Genomic DNA, 26,836 nt, shown 5'->3' on the forward strand with positions numbered 1-26,836 from the left:
TTCAGGCTCTACGTGCACATGGATTGTGTTGTCCTTCGGGGAATGAGTCTCACAGCTCCTCTGTCTTCTACTAGGCAGGGTTTAATTCCACTAGCTGCTCCTTATCTGAAAGCACACCTGCCCGCACACACTGCAGAGGGTTGGTTGTGTTGTCAGCCTCCCTGTGATTTTCCCCACCCTCTCTAACCAAGGGCCACGCAGAGTATCCAGATTGAAAAGGTGAGAGAAACTCATGGCTAGCAGACACCTTATTATATAATATAATATACATTGAAAGTAGCTTATTTGCTGGGAGCCCTGTATTGCTGTATGGAATGCTACTCTTGAGTGATGTCTTCATTGTCTTTTCATTGGTTGGTGACGCTCACGGGAGTCAACACTACTTGAAAACTGTCAATCATAGATGGATAGGCTCATCCCTTCCTTTCTAACTAACAAGAAATCCATCAACATGGATTCATCTCTCAATCCACCCATGCCACTTTGTAAATCACTCAAAACAACAACACATGCACAATTTGCATCCAGTATGTTGCAAAATGCTGTTATCGACATTCCATTCTTCAGTCCCATGTTTTCTCACAGTAAAAAGCTGTGTGACATCTGGTATTGTTCAAGGTCTAACGTTAGGCCCGGGAGCTCCTATGTCGTTCTCAGGGAGCGAGAGGACATCAATTGGCTTCTAGATAATGCCAACTCCCCTGCAAAGTTAGCTTTAACTACCGTGAGTAGGCTACTACTTTAAGTGCCGCAGTGGAGAGGAACAACGTTTTTCAAAGGCACGGAGAGGGAAGTTAAGTATGATGATACAGGACTTCTCATTGACCGGGTCTATCCCCAATTAGGCTTGTTAACAGCATTTTCTCCTTCTTTTGGCGGCTATGTTTAGGTGCAACAAAAAAGGATTTGAGCAATGCGATGAAACATGGTATTACTAGTGCTTGGCCACAATAGTGTATGGCTTCAAAAGATATCAGCATTGAAGGACACATTGATTTTGCCTTCTGATGAGAGATAGAGAGAAGGGTGAGGGAGAGACAGAGGTATTGTTCGAAGACAGGAAAATGATTGCCATTAAATGGTCAATTATATTTCAACGTTTCTTGTAAAGTATCTCTTTAATGAAAAACCTTACCTACCTACTTTTAGTCAGTCTGAAATAAATAAGCTATTATCACACAAACATGGACGTAAAAGTTTGAATTAAAAGGCTAGGAACACCTGGGTTTTGTCATGGGCCCTATATTTAGACTAAAGACATCTCTTTTCTAAACCATCCACAACACACCTTATACTTAGTACTATTCTTCTCAGCCAAGCAGGAAGCCTACAATCACTATTTTGCCATTAAGTGATAATACTTGTTTTGAGAATACGTCTCTCCAGTCTATAACTTCATTTTAATCACAAATGTGGATTAAAAAAGACAGAGCCAGAACCTCCTCTGGAATATATTCTCGGGAACCCAGAACCTGGCCAGCTAAAATTAAAGTTGCAGTCTTTCAAAGATTATCTTGAATATAACCTTTAGGAATACAAGAAACGCACAAAACAAAGGATGAAAAAAAAAAAGATCTCCGATATCTGCCTCAGTCGAACATCCTATTCACCTCAGATCACATGGGGTGGCTATGCTGCTCTGCTTCCCGATCCTCTTTTCAGAAGACCGTCTCCAGGAATGTGCTCTAGTGTATTATGGAAACATCCGCCCTTGCTGTGTTAATTGGCTGCTGGTATGCAGACTGTAAAATCTTAACCCAGAAGTAAGATCTTGTGCAATTTGGTCAGCTGCGCAGAATCTGTCCACGGGAGATCATGCAGACGGTGAGTAAAATAGTTACAGTCTTGTTCTTTGCAATGATATTTTAGTTCCCTATTATAATGTAATAATTGGAGTGTAAATTGACAAGGCTTGTAAATATTGTATAGGTCACAGTTAGTGAAGATACACCATTAGAGAGCACCAAGTCATAGAAAGCCCAAATGTATTACAACTTTCCAAGTCTCCCCTACTTAGGCAACAGGAAAGGTAACTGTCTAAACAAACACTCAAGAATGGACCTCACAAGTGAACTAATGAGGAGGGTACGTTCATCTCTTTGAACACTACAGGAGCTGACACTTTGAAAGGAAGTAGGCACAGGGTGGGCACTGGGTAAAAACCTGCCACAACCTTCTTGTTCTGTTGCTCATTCCAGTGAGAAGTAGCTTTGGCATAAGGTAGGAAGACCCACACAGTAGGCTACAGGAGGAAATCTGCTGGAAATCAGACACCTTCTTTGCGATGAACAATTGATGAAGTTTCTTCTCATGGAAACACAAAGAGATGTATGGATATCCGACAGACAAGGGTCTAATTTGACTTTAGCTAGACATCAGTAGAATCCATGGTTAGGAACTATAGCAGGGTTCCCCAAACGGCAACCTACTGATGATATTATTTGGCCCCAGAAGTGTTCTAAGCAAAATATACAGTTGAAGTCAGAAGTTTACGTACACCTTAGCCAAATACATTTAAACTCAGTTTTTCACAATTCCTGACATTTAATCCTAGTAAAAATTCAGTTAGGATCACCACTTTATTTTAAGAATGTGAAATGTCAGAATAATAGTAGAGAGTGATTTACTTCAGCTTTTATTTCTTTCATCACATTCCCAGTGGGTCAGAAGTTTACATACACTCAATAAGTATTTGGTAGCATTGCCTTTGTTTAACTTGGGTCAAATGTTTTGGGTAGCCTTCAACAAGCTTCCCACAATAAGTTGGGTGAATTTTGGCCCATTCCTCCTGACAGAGCTGGTGTAACTGAGTCAGGTTTGTAGGCCTCCTTGCTCGCACACGCATTTTCAGTTCTGCCCACACATTTTCTATAGGATTGAGGTCAGGGCTTTATGATGGCCACTCCAATACCTTGACTTTGTTGTCCTTAAGCCATTTTGCCACAACTTTGGAAGTGTCATTGTCCATTCGGAAGACCCATTTGCGACCAAGCTTTAACTTCCTGACTGATGTCTTGAGATGTTGCTTCAATATATCCACATAATTTTCATTCTTCATGATGCCATCTATTTTGTGAAGTGCACCAGACCCTCCTGCAGAAAAGCACCCCCACAACATGATGCTGCCACCCCCGTGCTTCACGGTTGGGATGGTGTTCTTAGGCTTGCATGCCTCCCCCTTTTTCCTCCAAACATAACAATGGTCATCATGGCCAAACAGTTCTATTTGTGTTTCATCAGACTAGAGGACGTTTCTCCAAAAAGTACGATCTTTATCCCCATGTGCAGTTGCAAACTGTATGTCTTTTTTATGGTGGTTTTGAAGCAGTGGCTTCTTCCTTGCTGAGCGGCCTTTCAGGTTATGTCGATATAGGACTCGTTTTACTATGGATATAGATACTTTTGTACCTGTTGCCTCCAGCATTTTCACACTGTTGTTCTGGGATTGATTTGCACTTTTCGCACCAAAGTAAGTTTATATCTAGGAGACAGAACTCATCTCGTTCCTGAGCGGTATGATGGCTGCATGGTCCCATGGTGTTTATACTTGGGAACTACTGTTTGTACAGATGAACGTGGTACCTTCAGGCATTTGGAAATTGCTCCCAAGGATGAACCAGACTTGTGGAAGTTGACAATTTTATTTCTGGGGTCTTGGCTGATTTCTTTTGATTTTCCCATGATGTCAAGCAAAGAGGCACTGAGCTTCAAGGTAGGCTTTGAAATGCATCTACAGGTACAAAGTAGATGTGCTAACCGACTTGCCAAACTATAGTTTGTTAACAAGAAATGTGTGTAGTGGTTGAAAAACGAGTTTTAATGACTCCAACCTAAGTGTATGTAAACTTCCGACTTCAACTGTATACTGAATATATATATATATATACATATATATATATATATATATATATATATATATATATATATATATATTGTCATTTACAGTACCAGTCAAGTTTGGACACTACTCATTCAAGGGTTTTAATTCATTATTACTTTTTTCTACATTGTAGTTTCATATAGTTTCGTTTTTCTGAAAAACTGTTGTACAATGAGTCTACCAAACATTAGGAGCAGGGCATGGACTCTACAAGATGTCGAAAGCGTTCTACAGGGATGCTGGCCCATGTTGACTTGAAGTGGATTTAACAAGTGATATCCATAAGGGATCATGGCTTTCCCCTGAATCGGAATCCACGCTTCAAGATTGTTTTGATCACACGGACTGCGATATGTTCTGAGTAGCCTCTAAGAATAACATTGACAAATACACTGATACGGTGACTGAGTTTATCAGGAAGTGTAAAAGTGGAGTCGCAATTCAACAGCTCAGACACGGGGACGTATGTGGCAGGCTCTACAGACAATCATGGACTACAAAGGGAAAACCAGCCATGTGGATAGATGGCAGCAACAACGTTGTCCGGAATCAACGATGTCTTGCTTCCGGGACAAGTTAAACACCTTCTTCGCCCACTTTGAGGATAACACAGAGCCACTGACGCGGCCCACTATCAAGGACTGTGGTCTCTCCTCCGTGGCCGACGTAAGACATTTAAGCGTGTTAACCCTCGCAAGGCTGCCGACCCAGACGGCATCCCTAGCCGCATCCTCAGAGCATGCACAGACCAGCTGGCTGGAGTGTTAACGGACATATTCAATTTCTCCCTATCCCAGTCTGCTGTCCCCACATCATTGCTCCTGTACCCAAAAAGCAAAGGTAACTGAACTAAATGACTACCGCCCTGTAGCACTCACTTCTGTCATCATGTGCTTTGAGAGACTAGTCAAGGATCATATCATCTCTACCTTACCCGAAACACTAGACCCACTTCAATTTGCTTACTGCCCCATTAGATCCACAGATGATGCAATCACCATTGCACTGCACACTGCCCTATCCCATCTGGACAAGAGGAATACCTATGTAAGAATGCTGTTCATTGACTATAGCTCAGCATTCAACACCATAGTATCCCTCCAAGCTCATCATTAAACTCGAGGCCCTGGGTCTGTACCCTGCCCTGTTCAACTGAGTCCTGGACTTCCTGATGGGCCAACCCCAGGTGGTGAAGGTAAGAAACAACACCTCCACTTCGCTGATCCTCAACACTAGGGCAACCCACAAGGATGCGTGCTCAGCCCCCTCCTGTACTCCCGGTTCACCCATGACTACGTGACCACACACGCCTCCAACTCAATCATCAACTTTGCAGACAACACAACAGTAGTAGGCCTGATTACCAACAATGACAAGACAGCGTACAGGGAGGAGGTGAGGGCTCTGGAGAAGGTGGAAAGCTTCAAATTCTGAAATGGTGCACCCACACAGACAGTGTGGTGAAGAAGGCGCGGCAGCACCTCTTCAACCTTAGGCGGCTGAAGAAATTTGGCTTGGCACCTAAAACCCTCACAAACTTTTACAGATGCACAATTAAGAGCATCCTGTTGGGCTGTATCACCACCTGGTACGGCAACTGCACCTCCCGCAACCGCAGGGCTCTCCAGAGGGTGGTGCGGTCTGCCCAACTACCTGCCCTCTAGGACAACCTACAGATGATGTCACAGGAAGGTCAAAAGATCATCAAGGACAACAACTAACCGAGCCACTGCCTGTTCACCCCACTATCATTCAGAAGGCGAGGTCAGTACAGATGCATCAACGCTGGGACCGAGAGACTGAAAAACAGCTTATATCTCAAGGCCATCAGACTGGTAAACACCATCACTAGCACATTAGAGGCTGCTGCCCCATACACATAGACTTGAAATCACTGGCCACTTTAATATAGAACACTAGTCACTTTTAATAATGTTTACATATTTTGCATTACTTATTTCATATGTATATACTGTATTCTATGATATTCTACTATATTTTAGACTATGATGCTCTGGCACTGCTCACCCAAATGTTTATATATTCTTAATTCCATCCCTTTACTTTAGAGTTGTATGTATTGTGTGTTGTGTTGTGAAATTGTTAGATATTACTGCACTGATGGAGCTAGAAACACAAGCATTTCGCTATACCCACAATAACATCTGCTATACACGTGTATGTGACAAATACACTTTATTGTATTTTATTTGAATTCACCTGATTAGTCTATATCATTGAAAGAACAGTATTTACTTTTACTATAAGTCCATATAACCTACTATAAGACCAGTGGTGTAAAGTGCTTAAGGAAAAATACTTTAAAGTACTACTTAAGTCGTTTTTGGGGGGTATCTGTACTTTACTTTACTCTTAATGTTTGACTACTTTTACTTTTACTCCACTACATTCCGAATGAAAAGAATGTACTTTTTACTCCTACATTTTCTCTGACACCCAAAAATTACTTGTTACATTTTGATTGCTTAGCCAGACAGGAAAATGGTCCAATTCACACACTTATCAAGAGACCATCCCTGGTCATCCCTACTAGCTCTTATCTGGCGGACTCCCTAAACACAAATCTTAGTTTGTAAATTATGAATGTTGGTGTGTGGCCCTGGTTATCTGTAAATTTAAAAAACAAGAAAATTGTGCCATCTGGTTTGCTTAATATAAGTGAAATGATTTATACATTTACTTTTGATATTTTGCAATTATATTTACTTTTGATACTTAAGTATATTTAAGACCAAGTACTTTTAGACTTTTACTCAAGTAGTATTTTACTGGTTGATTTTCACTTTCACCTGAGTCATTTTCTATTAAAGGTATCTTTACTTTTCCTCAAGTATGACAATTGGGTACTTTTTCCACCACTGTATCAGACCATGTTGAACACTGCCTCAATTAACCCATTATTCAGAACATAAGTTTGTAATCCATTTATTCCATCCTCACTGGGGGACTCAATTCCACAACAGCAGCAGTGAGTATTACCAGACTTGTGAAGTTCACATACAGCAAGAGTAGTAAAGATTAGCAGCAATCCCAGTAAAGCCTGCTCCAGGACAGTAAACTTTCTATTAGCCTTCATCTCGTCTTTGACCCAATGACCTGCTCACATCAGCGTCACATACACAATGTCTGACTCAAGACTTGTGTCTCAAATGGCCTCTTATTTCCTATATAGTGCACTACTTTTGACCAGAGCCCTATGTTCCCTGGTCAAAAGTAGTGCACTATGTAGGGAATAGGGTGCCATTTGGGACGACCCATGGTAGATAGGCTGTTAGGTATATAGTCTGACTCATTGTAGAGCTGTAGAATCCAGGCCTGGGTGAGATGGATAGGAGGGTGGCTCCTGGGTCGCATTTCTTAACAAACAATAATTTTTCTCCCCAATTTCCAATTGGTAGTTACAATCTTGCAACTCCCGTATGGACTCGGGAGAGGCGAAGCTCGAGAGCCATGCGTCCCCCTCCAAGCCGCACTGCTTCTTGACACACTGATCGCTTAGCCTGTATGCCACACCAATATGTCGGAGGAAACACAGTACAGCTGGCGACCAAAAAAGGAGTCACTCAAGCGCGATGGGACAAGGACATCCTGGCCGGCCAAAAACTGTGCGCCACCTCATATGTCTCCCGGTCGCGGACGGATGTGACACAGCCTGGGATCGAACCGGGTCTCTAGTGACGCCCCTAGCACTGCAATACAACGCCTTAAACAACTGCGCCAACAAACCAATTTTCAACAAAAAAATACATTCTGATTCAGGTAGTCCAACCATGTTTTCGTCCTGTTTCCATCCAGGCCTGGGTCATCCAGAGGCAGACAGGAGGGGAAGTTGGCACCTGCCTTCCAGCTCGTCACCCTTAAGACAGGGCATGTAGCATCTGGCTAAGGGAGACCGCCAGGACACAACTTCAGACTCATGGTAGTCTGTCTGTGGAATTGGATTTGAGGCAGATGGAAGAAGAGGGAGGCACCTGCCCATCGGTATGTCTCCAACCCCTTTCCCTCCATACTGTATTTGTTCTACGTTTACTGGACAGAGACCGTGTGGGACAGCAGAACCCATCCTGGCACCGGCATACGAGTGCTTCGTTGGCTGCGCAGTGACTCCTAGACCACCCCAGGACACTGTCTCCAACCATTAATCCAGGGCATCTGTCTGGGGGAGGCTGGGAGAATACAGAGACACTGCAGGACCGTAGCAGGGCCATGCCATTCAGCAGAGCCCCAGCTCTACTTCCAGAGCAGGCTAGAATGAGGGCAAGCCAAGTCTAATAGATGTCATCTGGACAAAGCAATAACTTTAAATTGGGACAGAGCCACATTCTGTGGCACAGCATCGACAGTGCGATGACCCTATCGCTCTCTCCAGGCGGCAGAGGGCTTATTCTGCTCACATACATTTAGGGGATTACAGTGTTATTGGCTGGTCAGTCAGGGTGAGAATAAACAACATAGCTATAGCATTCTAAATCAGATGGAAAAAGGAGCATGTGGGAATGTCTAGGCTTTAGCTCAGTGGGCTAAATCAGTTTTGAGATCACACCAACAAGCTGGATTCAATTTACATGATTTGAATGATCATTGAGCTAACATCATAAATTGGTCAATTATAATTTTGTATATTATAGTATAACCGTAATAACTTTTCTATTCACAAAAAAAAGTGTAGATATCCCACAAAAATATGTGAGGCTTTTGTCCCTGTTGGTCAAGGAGGAGTTGAATTTGCCAAAGACTATTGTTACAGTATGGATTCTTCAAGAGGGTCCACCTACACCCCAGGGGGTAGTATGGAGACTTGAAGGCGGGATGTGCTGTCCTCCCTCCTCCTTGTAAGACTGAGCAACTTGTTGTGTCTTGATTGGAAAAGTTGGTTGAAAAGAAAAGAACGTTCTAAATCTACCCACGGATTCAACCTTTAATACAATCTGAGGAGCCACGGTTCTGAACCGATGCTCCGAAACAACTAAACGATAACTATTTCGTCACTCAAGAACATTTGGAAAACTTTCGAAGATTCTCAAATGGGATCTAACATCTGTGAAAATTTGTGGCATATTTTCCTTCGGTGAAATTGTGAACCGCTACTATGGATTGCGTAGTTTGCAGCCTCTCACAGGCGTCAGTCCCGGGATATCTGCGCATTGTGTTTCTCTGTTTGATGCAGTTGAGAGCGCTTGCCCAGTTAGGTAAGTCGAATAAATCATAACGTTTTAAAAGAGTACAGTAAGACGTTAATGCCTCGACTATTGCCCTTTATAAAAAAGGAAGATATCACAATTTAGTTTAGCGCTCAATTGTTGACTGATGAGAGCTTTGCAGTTTCATGATTTATTATGATCCAGGGAATATAACAAAGTGTATTGTCAGTGTTCTTTCACTCCTCCAGATACTTTTTAATAACAAAAATTCACAGATAAGACTTGAGAGGATCAGAACATTTCCCCAAACTTTTCCATTGTCAGACAGCTGCATCAGATTTAAGGCAGTGTGGTATGGCGGTATGAACCATATGGTAAGAAAGCAGCAGTTTATTGGACACATCCGCAGACAATATAGCAGGGCTGAAAATCATTATAGCCTTACATACAGTTACAGTCTGGATTGCTTTTGGGGGAGGTGGAACAAATGTCTCCCTTGGTACCTAAACCAGCCTTTTGTTGTTCTACTTATAAATGAAATACTGTTAAACAATCATAGTATAGTATGGTATAGCTCTGTATAGGTCTATGGCAAGTGTTGTGCTTTGACACCTTACCTAATGATGCACTGGACTCTCTATTATTATAAGTGATCTAGAAATACAACCAGCTGGAGAACTTGGCACTGTGTTGCTTAGGTCTCTTTCTCAACACCTTACAGTAGGCCTATAATGTAAGTTGTATATAATGCATAATACTGTAGGCCTAAGTGTTTTAGAAATGCAAGCTGCTGGAGAACTTGGCACTGTGGCCAGTTGCTGAGGAGGACACAATTAGAGGTTGTGTGGCTGTGTCATTTGGTGTCTAGTTCTAAAACCGTGCATACCTGTCACTCACCACCAGCCAACAAGTAGATAAGTAGATATGCATAAGGAGTTTTGTCGTGGGCAGCTTTACAGGATTGTAACCATGTTACCAGTAATACAACCTTAAAACAATGTCAATACAGAGTTGTAAATATAGCCTATGTGGGACAGTACAGAACAGACAACACATACAGTACATGTAATGAATGGCATTTTAAACATAGACAATTGTAGACTTGGAGTTGGACGTTTTCTCGCCAACACTGTAAGCCCCAAGGCATTTTTTACTCAAAAACGTCTAGTAAATTGAACCCAAAGTAAATTAAAAAATCATTATTGTTTAAATTGTTTGTGCGGTACTGATATTTTTTAAAGAAGTTATGACAACAAATGTACTTTTTTCCCTAGCAGGGGCTATTGCAGAGGTAGATTTTTGTGAATTGTATTTAATATCTGTATTTTTGTATGGACATTAAGTGATTAAGTGAAACAATCGTATGCCACACATGCTATTTAGTTAGATTTTTTTTTCACCCGTTACTGAAATGGTTGTTTCAGTTTAAATGGCTTAGGTAGTCTCCTCACACTGTTCCTAACCCTGGCAGTCATTACGAATGCAGTTTGTGGGTGAATAAATATTTTAACTATTGGATATCTTAACTCTGGCTGGATTCCAATAGGAATTACACATCACTTTGCAAGCCAGTATAATGTGACTTGCAGGTAGGGTTGCAAAACTGGTACATTTCAGAGGTTTTCCAGAACTTTGGGTTGGGAGATTCCTGGAAATCCTTCATCCAGGATTTTTTGAAAATCTGGGATTTTTGGGAAAGTTACTGGAATTTTGCAACCCTACTTGCAGGCCTGATGTGGCCTATAAACCATGAGTTTCAGGCCACTGTATTAGGGTAAAAAATAAGGCCATATGAGATTTATACTGAATAGAGTTTAATTATAATGATAACATTTGCCTAGGAACTCACTTGGTGAAGGCCACAGGACTGAAAATGAATGAATTCAGCAGCTATGTCTCTGTCACTAACAAATACAGTCATGGGTGGTAACTCTACAATTCACTCAAAAAGGCAAGGCACACTGGGAAATTATATTAGAGAAGTGGCTTTGTGGTTGGCATTACTCAAAATGTTCAAGCTGATAAAAGAAATATATAAAAAATTGGCCAATCAGCATTGAGCTGACCTCAACTGTGGTTTGTCCTGCTGCAGCAAAATGCCCCCAAGGGAGGCCAGTTTGGATTTGGTTTCACACTAATTTGGACTTGTGGTTTTGACTTAATTCTCTGTACAGGCCAATTATTATAACGGAAGTTCTGATCTAACCATAAATGTGCCACTGGCCTGAGACGACTGAAGTTCAATACAGTGTGGCAAAAAAGTATTTAGTCAGACAGCTGCATCAGATTTAAGGCAGTGTGGTATGGCGGTATGGACCATATGGTAAGAAAGCAGCAGTTTATTGGACACATCCGCAGACAATATAGCAGGGCTGAAAATCATTATAGCCTTACATACAGTTACAGTCTGGATTGCTTTTGTGGGAGGTGGAACAGGGGGACCTAGTGAATGACCTACAGAGAGCTGGGACCAAACAAACAAAGCCTACTATCAGCAAGGGCATTGAAGATGAAACGTGACTGGGTCTTTCAGCATGACAATGATCCCAAACACACATCCCGGGCAACGAAGGAGTGGCTTCGTAAGAAGCATTTCAAGGTCCTGGAGTGGCCTAGCCAGTCTCCAGATCTCAACCCCATAGAAAATCTTTGGAGGGAGTTGAAAGTCTGTGTTGCCCAGCAACAGCCCCAAAACATCACTTCTCTAGAGGAGATCTGCATGGAGGAATGGGCCAAAATACCAGCAACAGTGTGTGAAAACCTTGTGAAGACTTACAGAAAATGTTTGACCTCTGTCATTGCCAACAAAGGGTATATAACAAAGTATTGAGATAAACTTTTGTTATTGACCAAATACTTATTTTCCACCATAATTTGCAAATAAATTCATAAAAACTCCTACAATGTGATTTTCTGGATTTTTTTTCTTCTCATTTTGTCATATTTTTAAGTGGGAGCACAATTGGTGGCTGACTAAATACTTTTTTGCCCCACTGTATATTAAAGGGATACTTTGGGATTTTGGCAATGAGGCCCTTTATATACTTCCTCAGAGTTAGATGAACTTGTAAATACCATTAAATTGTCTCTGTGTCAAGTATGAAGGAAATTAGATATAGTTTCGCAAGCCAAAGCTAACTAGCATGAGTGCAATGACTGGAAGTCTATGTGTATCTGCTAGCAGATACCATAGACTTATGTGGATCTGCTAGCAGATACCATAGACTTCCAGTAATTATGCTAGCGCTAGTTAGCAATTGCAGTACTGCAAGTCAGCAACTTCCATCAAACTGCCTGTATGCAGAGACATAAAAAATGGTATCCACGAGTTCATCTTACTCTGGGGAAGTTAATAAAGGGCCTCATTGCCACAATTCTGAAGTATCCTTTTAAGTACAACGGGTTTACTCAAAGGTTTTGAGTAATTGGGTTATACAGTGCAGGGGACTAGTAGATTTATACCATTAGGGGAAGTAAGCACTAGTTCCTTGGTGTTTCTCCTCTCCCACATCCAATTTGCTCCTTCAGCAGAGTTGTCACAACAAATAAATCAAAGAATGGGCCCTGACCCTTCAGTTCACCACAGCACGGCGTGTGTGTTGGTGAGTGCACACATGTGTGCATGTGCCTGTATGTGTGTGTGCATTTGTGCATGTGTGTGTGTAGCCAGAGAGTTAAACCACTAAACAACTGCCCTGAGAATCGACTCTGATGGCCATCTCTTCATGAGACAACAAAGCATTCTTTCACTAGCAGCACCATGGTTGGGGTCATAGGTCAGATCATGATGGGGAGCCTGTTGTTGTGTGTCACCCACTCTATGTCTAAAATGGCACCCTATTCTCTATATAATGCACGTGTCTGTAGGGCTCTGGTCAAAAGTATTGCACTATGTAGGGAAAAGGGTGCCATTTTAGATGAAGTCTTAGCTTTTGTGTTATGGCTTTTCAACCTCTGCCCTATTGTAGATTCAGAGCTATTTATCTAATAGAACTCAAAGTATGGTGTACCGCAGGGCAGCTCTCTAGGCCCTCTTTTCTATTTTTGCCAATGACCTGCCACTGGTATTAAACAAGGCATGTGTGTCCATGTATGATGATTATTCAACCATATATGCATCAGCAACCACAGCTAATGAAGTCACGGAAACCCTTAACAAAGAGTTGCAGTCTGTTTTGGAATGGGTGGCCAGTAATAAACTGGTCCTGAACATCTCTAAAACTAAGAGCATTGTATTTGGTACAAATCATTCCTTAAATTCTAGACCTCAGCTTAATCTGGTAATGAATATTGTGGCTTTTGAACAAGTTGAGGAGACTAAATTAGTTGGCATTATCTTAGATTGTCAAGTGTCATGGTCAAAACATATAGATGTAATGGTTACAAAGAGGGGAGAGGTCTGTCCGTAATAAAGAGGTGCTCTGGTTTTTGACACTACACTCCAAAAAGCAAGTTCTACAGGCTCTAGTTTTGTCTAATCTTGATTATTGTCCAGTCATGTGGTCCAGTGCTTCAAGGAAAGACCTAGTTAAGCTGCAACTGGCACAGAAGAGAGAGGCACGTTTTTCTCTTCATTGTATTCAGAGGGCTGATATAAATACTATGCATGCCAGTCTCTCTTAGCTAAGAGTTGAGAAGAGACTGACTGCATTACTTCATTTTATAAGAAACGTTAATGTGTTGGAAATCCCAAATTTTTTGCACAGTCAACTTACACACAGCTCTGACACATACACTTACCCTATCAGACATGCCACTAGGGGTCTTTTCCCAGTCCCCAAACAAATTCAGGTACAGTATTATATAGAGCCCTTATTGCATGGAACTTCCTTCCATCTCATATTGATCAAATAAACAGCAAACCTGGTTTAAAAAAACAGATAAAGCAACACCTCACGGCACAACGCCTCTCCCCTATTTGAACTAGATAGTTTGTGTGTATGTATTGATATGTAGGCTGCAGTACATGTGCCTTTAAAAATTATATATGTGGTTCTATCCTTGAGCTGTCTATTGATGTTCTGTATTATGTCATGTTTCGTGTTTTGTGTGGACCCCAGGAAGAGTAGCTGCTACTTTTGCAATATCTAATGGGGATCCTAATAAAATACCAAATACCAAATTCCATCCAACCAAGTTACTCCATACAGCAGGGGTGTCTAACTCATTTTGCCACTCATTTTTCAACAAGGTCCGGAAAATGTGTGTTATATCTCTTTGCCGTCCAAATGTGTTGTATTTACAAATCCTCTATCTCTCTGCATACACACACCTTGTCTGGAAGCTTTACACCTCGTCTGTGTCTGGGAACTAATTCTCTCCATGCACTAAGGTCAAAGGTTTTCCAAACAGCCATGTTTTCCAGAGGAGAGGAAAGGAGAGGCTGTTGCTGTTGGGTAAACCTAGTCAAATTGGCCTTTAACAGAGTTTACAGCGCGGTAGGGAGGTAACCTCATAAATAGTCTCTAGGGAACTCTCACCCCAGGACAAACCTTCATCATTAGCCCAGGGGGGCAGACTGTTGCCGCATCCAACTGATGCGAAATATGTAACGTCATTTGGGGGTACTGTAAGAAATGTGCTACATGCCATGTTTTGTGATTGATCATTCAGCATAAATTTCATAATATGGTCACCTAGGTAGGTATTTCCAAAGTATGCTCTTCATTGGGTAGAAACGCAGTAAGGCCTTCCTATTCCTCTGTCATAGCTCTGACTGATATCCTGAAGTCCTAGTCGTTTTGACCCATTTTCAATTTACAGACAGGGAAGTGTGATATTGGTGCAGGTTCTTTGACACTTGAATGGACATAGGATGTGAGAGGTCTGACTTTAAAGTCATTTTCTCTCCATTTTTAGCCTTCAGCTGAGAGCTATGTTCAGACCCTGTCATGGATCGCTGGCTTTATTGTCTAACCCTCCAGGGGTGAGTTTAGAAAGGAGGGGAATTAGGTAAATGAATGTGTGTTATTTTTACCTGTTTGAATATACCCTCCTCATCTCTCCCTCTAAACGTTACAGTAAATTAACTCTAGTTCAACCCTTTAAGGAACTGACTGAAGATATAGAGCCACTGGGATGACATATTTTGCTACCTTTTTTGGTACCATGCCCTGCTCACTCACTCCCTCCCTCCCTCCAACCCTCCCTACCTTCCTCACTCCCTCCCTCCCTCCCTCCCTCCCTCCAACCCTCCCTACCTTCCTCACTCCCTCCCTCCCTCCAACCCTCCCTACCTTCCTCACTCCCTCCTCCCTCCCTCCAACCCTCCCTACCTTCCTCACTCCCTCCCTCCCTCCAACCCTCCCTACCTTCCTCACTCACTCCCTCCCTCCCTCCCTCCAACCCTCCCTACCTTCCTCACTCCCTCCCTCCAACCCTCCCTTCCTCCATCCCTCCCTCCCTTCCTCCTTCCACAGTCCAGGTTGACATCACAGTGACTACCCAGAAAGACTCCTATATTCCAAATACGTTCATCTTTAAAAAAAAAAAATGTATCCTGTCTTTTCTTACTAACTTTGTCCTTCTGCCTCCCCCAGCTCCAGAGTGCTACCCGGGAGGTTACCGCATGTTGAGAAACCCGTATCGCAGCGTGGACTTTGACTCCAGTGACCTGCAGAACACTGCTATACAGGACCTGATCTGTGATCACTCCCTCTCCCCAGGATGGTACCGCTTCAGCATTAACAACAAGCCTGCAGAGATGCCCACCAGCTGTGTGGAAGTAAGCTAAAGCTGTTAAACCATGCCGTCTTGCTCCTAGTGTGTAAAGTGGTTCCACCAGGCTCCATTTTAGGGCCTCTTTTATTTACCATTCACATAAATGATACAGGCAAAACTATGATTAACTCTTCACAGTGCAAGGCATTTTCATTAATTACATTGTCCACTACAGGAGATAATGTACTTAATTAAGTGGTTTTCTTGATGGAACATGTTGTGCATCCAATATTTAAAGCGTGGTGTATTATGAGAATTATAAAGATTATTCTTTATAAACATCCCAACTGTAGTTACCAATGCAAGGCATGAATTACACGGTTCATTTCCATGTAAATGAGTCCATACAACTGATCTCATTCAATACAGCTGTGTTTGGTTTTTGTTTTTTGCGGGGGGGGGGGGGTTCTACAGTGAAAAGTTGAGTGTAAACTGTATAATGAGTAGCTACAGAACAGGTGGAAGCTTTTTCACAAAGCATCTCAAAGTAGGAATGCTGATCTAGGATCAGGTCCCCCCTCATACCCATTACAATTTAAAAGGCAAAACTGATCCTCGATCAGCACTTACTCTGAGATGCTTTGTAAATACGGGTCATTGTCTTCTCTCCAGATGAACAGATGTGGCACCCAGGCGCCTGTGTGGCTGTCTCTCACTGATAGCTCATTGCCCCGCCCAGGGGAGGTCCGCCAGCTCTCGGCCTGTGCCACCTGGCAGTTCTTCCACGGGAGCACCAAGGACTGCTGCCTCTTCCGCATCCCCATCTCAGTACGCAACTGTGGGGAGTTTCTCCTGTACTACCTGCAGCCCACCCAGGGGTGTATGGGATATTGTGCCAAAGGTGAATTAGAATGACAGAATCACTGTCAGTTTGGTGTGAATGGATGTATGGGTGACTGCTTCGCTGGAATTTGGAATTTGTTATTAGCCTTAAGATATGTCTGCTGCTCTATTTGTTCACTCTGGTCTAAAGCCTTTAAGTACATAGTGGAACTGAGGAAATAAAAATAAAAAAAACTGTATTTTTCTTGTTTTTAGTCATATCAGAATTTGGACCTAAATTATGTGCCACGGGTGAGGTGGAAGTCAATGGGCAATGCAAAGGTAAACAACCACAACAAGCTCAAAGAAATATTATTCACATTCATTCTTTATTTAATCATGTCTGAGTGGTCCTTGATATCAGCTTCTTGTTCATCCCTCAGCAAGTCTCCCTGCATTATCCTACAAGCCTGTGATCATCCCAGAGCTGGTGGGCAGCAGTGTCCACCTGCGATGCACCTTCAGTGGGGTGAAGACCTCGGGACTCCCCTTGGGCTATCTGGTGGTCTGGGCCCGACACCTGGAATCCAATATGAAGGTGGAGATCAGGAAAGATTCTATCATGGAGACCTTCTCATTGGTGGAGATGGACGGAGTCCACTTCAGACTGGGGGAGACGGTAATAATGCCTACCAGACGTGTGTATGTGGATGTGTGTGTGTTACGTGCGTGTGTGTGTGTGTGTGAGCTTACATGTTTGTGTGATGGGGGATTGGGGGTTGACCATCTTTGGTGGCTTAACCAATGAATTGATCCTGTTGACCTCTTGACCTTTCTGACTGGGGTTCAACATGTAGAAAAAAAGAATAGAAGAAGGTGTGTCAGATTGTCAGGGAAGAGAAAGGAGGTCAGGAAGGGTAGAGGAATACATCACACTCAGTTTAGGGTTGGTCTTTCTTACTTTTAATTGTTGCGAGGACTCTTTCACATGATTCCCATCAAATGCTTTCTTTGCAATTGGTATGTGGCATTGAGGCTCTTCTTCTAACGCAGATATTAGACATCTTCAACCTGTCCCTGTCACAGGCTGTAGTCACCACTTGCTTCAAGGAGACCAACATAGTCCCAGTGTCCAAGAAAACCAAGATGACATGCCAAATGACTATCGCCCTGTCACACTCACCCCTGTAATCGTAAATTGCTTCGAAAGGCTGGTCACGGCCCACGTCAAGGCCAGCATGCCAGGCACACTGGACCCACTCCAATTTGCCTACCGCTCCAACAGATCCACGGAAGATGCCATTTCCATCGCTATTCACGCAGCCCTAAGGCATCTGGACTAGAGGAACACCTAAAGTATGTAAGAATGCTGTTCAGTGACTACAGTTCAGCATTCACCACTATTGTTCCCTCCAAGTTCATCACCAAGCTCAGAGCCCTTGGTCTGGACACTACCCTCAGCAACTGGGTCCTGGACTTCCTGAAAGGCAGACCACAGGCTGTGAGGATTGGCAACAACACCTACACCACACTGACTCTAACACTGGGGCCCCCCAAGGGTGTGTCCTCAGCCCTCTGCTACACTCCCTGTTCACCCATGACGGCATGGCTTTGCATGATCCCAATTCCATCATTAAGTTTGCTGATGACACCACGGTTGTAGGCCTGAAAACCAACAACGACGAGTCAGCCTCTAGATAGGAGGTAAGTGACCTGGCATTGTGGTGCCAGGAAAACAACCTCTCCCTCAACGGCAGCAAAACAAAGGAGTTGATTGTTTATTTTAGGAAGCAGAGGGAACATGGCCTATCCACATCAACGGGACTGTAGTAGAGAGAGTCAGCATTTTTAAGTTCCTCAGTGTCCACACCACAGATGAATTCACATGGACCAACAACATCACCACTGTTGTCAAGAGGGTGCAACAGCGCCTCTACTTCCTAAGGCGGCTTAAGAAATTTGGCCCGTGCAGGAGTGTTGTGACACACAGGAGGAAGACATTGAATAGGACCACCGCAAGCACACACCTTTGCCTCACACTAGTGCCAACTCCAAAGGGTTCAGACTCCTGACCTCCAACTGTTATCCTACACACACATCACAACTGCTGCTACCAATAGTTATTTACTATTGTTAATACTGCACTATTCAAACAGTTGCCCCCAAATCCACCCCTACCCAATACACGTGTAAATATTGGACTATAAATTGTGCCTTCCTGTATTATACTTATGCTTAAATGTTTATTCTATTCTACTCAGCCATTTACTTTATGTTCATATTCTTATATTTTCTTATTTCTTATTGTTGTTGCATTGTCGGGAAGGAACCTGCAAGTAAGCATTTCATTGGACTGTGTAATACCATGTGTATCCTGTATACGACTAATACAACTTGAAACTTCAGATAGCAATTACTGTATTAGCCATTGGAAGCCATGTGTGGGATGGATACAACCTGCGATGCTAGTTGTGTGTATCCATGACAAGCTGTGCAGTACAAAGCAGGCCTGGCCTCACTCATCAGGCTCTGTTCCACACATGCTGATGTCACAGCTGGGCTAGATCAGGGGTGACTACTTTACTGAGGATGGAGTTAAACACACAACGGCTCCAGCCCTAGCACATTGCTCATGTACCCTACAAGCCACATGACTCAGTGAAATGTTTGGATGAATTACACATGCAAGCCAACACAAATTAGAAATACCATTTTTATGACCTTATGCTTTTTGGGGGGGAAAATATTGGTGTTTCATTTGTGTTATAGATAGCATTGTCACTGACTTGCCAGGTGAACACTTGATAGTAGCTACTTGTGTCATTATTAACGTAGGATTATTTTTTACAGTTCTCCTGCAGTGTTTCCACGTTACTGGGTAACTCCAGCCGGACACAATCTCTGGCCAAAGAGAGTGAGAGTTTCTACGCTGGAATTAAGGTAAACCATCATGACTGATGCAATTGACTAAAACCCTCATCGTTCTGAATGTGTTTGAAGCTGGGATGGTTGTTGGTTGACCTCTAAGTTGTGTATAATCCATTGTTGAGCATTAAACTCCTCCTGAACTGCATCGCGTGCTGTAAAATAAATGAACATTGAGCCCAGTCTGTCCAGGAATCTGTGTCTGTACTCTCGCTCCCTCTCTCTCTCTCTCTTTGCCTGCAGTTTGTTCCAGATGTGCTGCACATTGCGGAGGACGGAAAAGAGCATGCTGTAACCATCCACAGTACAGTGCCTATCCCTTGTTACGGGACAGAGCATGGCCGACCATGTGGAGTCACTCTCACTCTGAGTGTCCGTGACTCAGGTGAGAATTAGAATATTATTCCATGACCATCCCATCTCTGTCTTTCTTTCTTTTATTGAACCTTTATTTAACTAGGCAAGTCAGTTAAGAACAAGTTCTTATTTACAATGACAGCCTAACCCGGCCAAATCCTAACCCGGGCGACGCTGGGCCACTTGTGCGCTGCCCTATGTGACTCCCAATCACGGCCGGTTGTTATACAGCCTGGAATCAAACCAGGGTCTGTAGTGACGCCTCTAGCACTGAGATGCAGTGCCTTAGACCACTCGGGAGCACCACTGTGTGAGCCAGTGCTTACTGTGCCAGAGGGGTTTAAAACCAAAAGACTCAACATGTGATTAATTCCTGTTTGTTTACACCCATCCAATCCTTTCTCAGATCTAGGGGCTAGGGGTTGATTTCATATTCAGGCTATCTGTCTTGCAGCTCTGTGGGGTATTTACTAACCAGACACTGTTATGTGTCCTGTTGCCCTCCCAGACAGCCTGGATCCCGTCGTGGAGGCCCCCAACATGGCCCTGTCTACCTGCCAGGTGGAGCTGCAGCCTACTGCAGCCTGCAGCCGGAGACAGGGGTGTGCCTGGGCCAGCCTCACCCTCACCGCTGTCACAGACTTCACCCGCGACGGCAACCGCCCCAGCCTACTCAGCGCCACGCCACGCTCTGACGCACCGCGCCTCTGGAGGGGATACAGCCCCACACCTCTCAAGGTCCGACCGGGAGACCCATAGAAATATAATTAGAACACATTACAACACTACAATGGAATTAGAACTTTGGAATATTCAAATTCACTTTTTTTTCTCGCAAACCCCGCCTCCGGATGGGCTATAGCCCAACCCACTCAAGGTCCGAGAGAGAGATAATGTAGCTGTAAGCCTCAGAACAGCTGCTTATAACACTAACAGAACTGCAGTAAATGTCTGCATGACACCACAGTGTTTACATGGTTAAAGAGAAGACTGTTATGAACCAACGACAAATCACTCAAACTGCTTTTCTACGTGGGCTTCCACTCTTTCCTTTAAACTAAGTCTTAGCATTACTCATGTAGCAAAACCCGTTGTGTCCTCCTAAACCTCCGACTTCCCCTTTGTTTTGTCATCATTCAGTCATGCAGTCAGGCTAGCCACATCTGTGTTTAGTGTTTAAGCCAGTGAGACATGAAAGCATTTCAGCCTGTTTTTCAGACACTAACGCACACGCACATGAAAGCCCTGTGCTGTTGCAGACACTTTAATCAGCACGACCAGAGTGGGTCACGCTAAGCTTTGTTCCTCATACCTCTGCAGGTCACAGTTCAAGATGTTCCCACTGCAAGCTGCTACTCTCTGACTGATCCACACATCATTACGTTGGATGGCAGGTAGGTAACTGGGGCATGGTGGTTAGCATGCTGTGTCCTCTGTTGCTCAGTTGGTAGAGCATGTCGCTTGTTAGATTCCCAGGACCACCCATTATGTAAATCACTTTAGATTTACGATTTATGTCACTTTGGATAAAAGCATCTGCTAAATGGCATATATTATTATTATATATTCGTGTGTTACATACAGACTTGGAGACTTCACACCCCCCCCCCCCCAATAGACCTTCTTGTACATTGAAATACAGTGTGTTTCAAAAAATTTCTCATTTACTATGCATTTTCCCCCACATTACCTTGTTTTGTCCGATTTTAATGATCAAGAAGAGCTATTTAAATCACCACTCCACCTCCTGCTAACTGATTAAGTTCTTTCCTGTAATTATTATTATTAACTATCCTCTCAAAGCTGGTACTTGAAAACATTGCAAAAAACACCCACTAATCAGAGATAAATATGTTTAAAATGTTTTTCAGACCGAACAGGTCCAAAGGGGACCAGTCCATAACCTTCTAAATAGATAGAATATTTTAAATCCTAATTATTTTTTTATAATTGCTTCACCTTCATCGTTGCTTATGCAATCTCTAGATCCCATAATCAAAATACCCTTTTTGCTTGATTAGATTGAAAATAGTTTTTTTTCTATGATCATTATTGGAAACTAGGTCTTACCATTTATTTGAACTTGCCAGTAAAATAACTTTAAGTTGAACTTATTTGATGCACATGTTCAATTCTAACAAATTGCCACAGACGAGCAAGATGCACAATACATATATGTTGTTTTGGTATTTTCAAGTAAGAACATCACAGCTATGATATCAGTCCAATTTATCACCCCTGTTTTAAGACCTGTTTCTCCCCACCAGACGCTATGAGAACCAACAGACGGGTACCTTCCTCCTCTACAAGAGCCTCCACCGAGCGTTCGAGGTCCAGGCTCGTCAGTGGGACTGTGGCAGCCGCCATTACGCTGTGTCCTGCAACTGTGGAGTGGCGGCCAGGGAGGGAAACGAGGTTGATTGATTCAATTGTTATTTTTGTACCTTTATTTGACCAAGTTTGTCTCATTGAGATTAAATATCTATTTTACAAGAGAGACCTGGCCAAAATGGCAGCACGAGAAGTTGAATACAAATGACACATTTACAACATCAAACACAAAGCACTACAGTTTAACACGCCCATTTACACATTGATCAGGCAAGATGGATTGAGGAAATCATTTATTGATTGAATGAATGATTCATAGATTAATTTAATTTATTTGAAAATTAACCCTAGACGTCGTCAAATGGAGGTCAAATGGAGGAATGAAACGTAAATCACTCTTTTTTATACTAGTGGTGCGTGGCTAAGCTTTAAATGTCTCAAGAGGAAACTTTGTGACAAAAGCACCAAATTTGGCACAGAGGTAGATGTATGTACCCTGAACAGATATAGATATTCTCATTCTCATCGACGGGGCTGCAGTGGAGCAGGTTGAGAGCTTCACGTTCCTTGGTGTCCACATCAACAGCAAACTAACATGGTCCAAGCACACCATGACAGCTGTGAAGCGGGCAGGACAAAACCTATTCCCCCTCAGGAGACTGAAAAGATCTGGCATGGGTCCTCAGATCCTCAAAAGGTTCTACAGCTGCACCATCGAGAGCATGACTGGTTGCATCACTGCCTGGTATGGCAACTGCTCAGCCTCCGACCGCAAGGCACTACAGAGGTTAGAGCGAATGGCCCAGTGCATCACTGGGGCCAAGCTTCCTGCCATCTAGGACATCTCTACTAGGTGGTGTCAGAGGAAGGCCCTAAAATGTGTCAAAGACTCCAGCCACTCTAGTTATGGACTGTTCTCTCTGCTACCACACATCAAGCAGTACCGGAGCGTCAAGTCTAGGTCCAAAAGGCTTCTTAACAGCTTCTACCCCCAAGCCATAAGACTCCTGAACATCTAGTCAAATGGCTACCCAGACTATTTGCATTGCCCCTCCCCCCTCCCCCTCCCCTCTCCACACCACTGCCAATCTCTGTTGTCATCTATGCGTAGTCACTTTAATTAACTCTACCTACTGTACATGTACATAATACCTCAACTAACCGGTGCCCCCTCACATTGACTCTGTACCGGCATCCCCCCTATATATATTGTTATTTTTTACTGCTGCTCTTTAATTACTTGTATCTTATTCTTATCTGTATTTTTTGAAACTGCATTGTTGGTTAGGGGCTCGTAAATAAGCATTTCACTGTAAGGTCTACTTTGTATTCTGCGCATGTGACTAATAAAATTTGATTTGATTTGCTATGGCGCCACACCAGATTTGGACCCCGGGAGGGTGTGGCAGCCAGTATAAAAAAAAACATAAATGCGCTTTCATTCAATATCTCGATACCAATTGGAGAGTCTCATCTTTGATATGCAAATTGAACTGAGTTGATAGCCGATAGCATTACAGAGTTAGAGCTAAAAGTCTGATGGCGCCCATATCACCGATATCACCCATTTTGGTGGCTCAATCGCCAATTTGTCAGCCTCTGAGTACCACAGAAACACTTTGAATGAATAACAGACAATTGTTCATAGCAAGTGGCTATGAATAAAATCAAAGTATCAAAGTATCTCTTAAAACATGGAAAACATTCAAAACCTATATTTTGAAATATCACATTTTGATTGTAAATGTATGACTTTTTTTATATATGCTTATTTTGGGGAATTTAAACTGTTTACTTGTGTTTCATCGGTTAATAAAACAAGAGACCACAATTGGCGCTTTTAAGCTAAAAATACGTTGCCGCTTTTATGGTTAAAGAAATGTATATATACACTGCTCAAAAAAATAAAGGGAACACTTAAACAACACAATGTAACTCCAAGTCAATCACACTTCTGTGAGATCAAACTGTCCACTTAGGAAGTAACACTGATTGACAATACATTTCACATGCTGTTGTGCAAATGGAATAGACAACAGGTGGAAATTATAGGCAATTAGCAAGACACCCCCAATAAAGGAGTGGTTCTGCAGGTGGTGACCACAGACCACTTCTCAGTTCCTATGCTTCCTGGCTGATGTTTTGGTCACTTTTGAACTGGCGGTGCTTTCACTCTAGTGGTAGCATGAGGCGGCGTCTACAACCCACACAAGTGGCTCAGGTAGTGCAGCTCATCCAGGATGGGACATCAATGCGAGCTGTGGCAAGAAGGTTTGCTGTGTCTGTCAGCGTAGTGTCCAGAGCATGGAGGCGCTACCAGGAGACAGGCCAGTAGATCAGGAGATGTGGAGGAGGCCGTAGGAGGGCAACAACCCAGCAGCAGGACCGCTACCTCCGCCTTTGTGCAAGGAGGAGCAGGAGGAGCACTGTCAGAGCCCACCATGCAGGACGTTTGGCATTTGCCAGAGAACACCAAGATTGGCAAATTCGCCACTGGCGCCCTGTGCTCTTCGCAGATGAAAGCAGGTTCACACTGAGCACATGTTACAGACGTGACAGAGTCTGGAGGCGCTGTGGAGAACGTTCTGCTGCCTGCAACATCCTCCAGCATGACCGGTTTGGCGGTGGGTCAGTCATGGTGTGGGGTGGCATTTCTTTGGGGGGCCGCACAGCCCTCCATGTGCTCGCCAGAGGAAGCCAGAGATCCCTCAGGAGACCATCCGCCACCTCATCAGGAGCATGCCCAGGCGTTGTAGGGAGGTCATACAGGCACGTGGAGGCCACACACACTACTGAGCCTCATTTTGACTTGTTTTAAGGACATTACATCAAAGTTGGATCAGCCTGTAGTTTGGTTTTCCACTTTAATTTTGAGTGTGACTCCAAATCCAGACATCCATGGGTTGATAAATTTGATTTCCATTGATCATTTTTGTGTGATTTTGTTGTCAGCACATTCAACTATGTAAAGAAAAAAGTATTTAATAAGAATATTTCATTCATTCAGATCTAGGATGTGTTATTTTAGTGTTCCCTTTATTTTTTTGAGTAGTGTATATACAGCTTGTAAATACAGTAGAAAACTATAAGGATAACACAATAGATTCAATCACTTATTTTATTTTGTGGTCCTTAAGGTGGTCATGCTGGACATGTGTAATGGTCAGCTTCAGGAGACCAGGCCCCAGCTCTCTCTGAAGAACCTGGGAGGATATAACAGAGTCTCCAGTCAGTATCGGATCAAGATCCATGAATCTCACCAGGGGAAGAAAATTACAGTAGGTATTGGTTCATTTAACGGGATTACTTTTACCAAGTAGGTTTACCCATTAAATTGTTGGGAGAATATATTGCTTGTGCGACTTTCTTTTTCTTCCCTTTTCATGGTATCCAATTGTTAGTAATTACTATCTTGTCTCATCGCTACAACTCCCGTATGGGCTCGGGAGAGACGAAGATCAAAAGCCATGCGTCCTCCGATACACAACCCAACCAAGTCGCACTGCTTCTTAACACAGCGCGCATCCAACCCGGAAGCCAGCCGCACCAATGTGTCAGAGGAAACACCGTGCACCTGGCGACCTTGGTTGGCGCGCACTGCGCCTGGCCCGCCACAGGAGTCGCTGGTGTGCGATGAGACAAGGATATCCCTACCGGCCAAACCCTCCCTAACCCGGACGACGCTAGGCCAATTCTGCGTCGCCCCACTGACCTCCCGGTCGCGGCCGGCTGCGACAGAGCCTGGGCGCGAACCCAGGGTCTCTGGTGGCACAGATGGCGCTGCGATGCAGTGACCTAGACCATTGCGCCACCCAGGAGGCGACTTTCTATCTTTTTGTAAAGTTTTTTGTCAGGTAGTCAGCACCTCTACAAGCATTTTTGTGTATGCGTCAGCTCATGCTTTTTTACTAAAGTCATTAAAACCACTTTTATGGGCTGTTTCCTCCCTCACTGTCTAGACAGGTTTCGGGGATGTGTGAGTTTGTGAGCCCAATGAGCCCAATATTGAATTAAACGACTTTTACAAGTCATGGGAAAACACATTTCTGCTCGGGGCAATCTGCAACACTGTACGATTGATGTAATGTCCAACACTAGTTCACCAGATAGAAAGATTTGGAGTTTGATGTTGTTGTTTTGATGAGTCCCGCTATGTACTACACTGATCCACACAAGAAAACAATGAGTGAACTCTTTCTATAATATGCAGTTTGCATTAAGTTCTGTTAGAATTGGCTTCTGGGTGTAATAAAGGTTAACTCTTACTTTTATAATATATAATATGTCATTTAGCAGACGTTTTTATCCCTTCTTATTCCTTTTGTAGTTGATCTTTCCATCTGGGGCCTTTGTAAGGGCGGACATCAGTGATTGGGGGATGAGCCTGTCAATCAGAGCTCCCAGTGTGGACTACAACAGTACAACGGGACTCTGTGGAACGTTCGACCGGAACGGTCACAACGACTTCCATGGACCTGATGGGACCACCTATGGGAGCACTGAACAAGAACGCTTTGTGGAGGAATGGAGGTAACTATTAATGATTCTATATAGATCTGAGAGTGGTCCCTTGAGCTGGTAACTGTTCAGTGTACATTCCCCCACCCCTTTCCTTTTTTGTCATTTAGTTTGTAAGTGAATTGTTGTTCCGTAATAACCTTGGGTTACCTTTTCTATTTTAGCTGGCATGAGAAAAGAA

General features: G+C 43.3%; 1 protein-coding gene across 1 annotated transcript in view; it reads left to right on the top strand.

The window, feature by feature from the left end:
- The first annotated feature begins 8,776 nt into the window (after positions 1-8,776).
- si:ch211-246m6.5 (von Willebrand factor D and EGF domain-containing protein) overlaps positions 8,777-26,836 on the top strand; it is a 49,866-nt gene continuing 31,806 nt past the window's right edge. Inside the window, exons 1-12 of the mRNA XM_031792360.1 lie at positions 8,777-9,090; positions 15,582-15,766; positions 16,375-16,603; positions 16,801-16,866; positions 16,968-17,203; positions 19,375-19,464; positions 19,693-19,834; positions 20,315-20,544; positions 21,127-21,200; positions 22,074-22,221; positions 25,275-25,415; positions 26,465-26,667. Of these exons, the coding sequence (XP_031648220.1) occupies positions 8,991-9,090; positions 15,582-15,766; positions 16,375-16,603; positions 16,801-16,866; positions 16,968-17,203; positions 19,375-19,464; positions 19,693-19,834; positions 20,315-20,544; positions 21,127-21,200; positions 22,074-22,221; positions 25,275-25,415; positions 26,465-26,667 (1,844 nt within the window). The 5' untranslated portion in view covers positions 8,777-8,990. The remainder of the gene's footprint in view (positions 9,091-15,581; positions 15,767-16,374; positions 16,604-16,800; positions 16,867-16,967; positions 17,204-19,374; positions 19,465-19,692; positions 19,835-20,314; positions 20,545-21,126; positions 21,201-22,073; positions 22,222-25,274; positions 25,416-26,464; positions 26,668-26,836) is intronic.

Source organism: Oncorhynchus kisutch, linkage group LG16, assembly GCF_002021735.2.
Source record: "Oncorhynchus kisutch isolate 150728-3 linkage group LG16, Okis_V2, whole genome shotgun sequence".
Classification (NCBI taxonomy): Eukaryota; Metazoa; Chordata; class Actinopteri; order Salmoniformes; family Salmonidae; genus Oncorhynchus; species Oncorhynchus kisutch.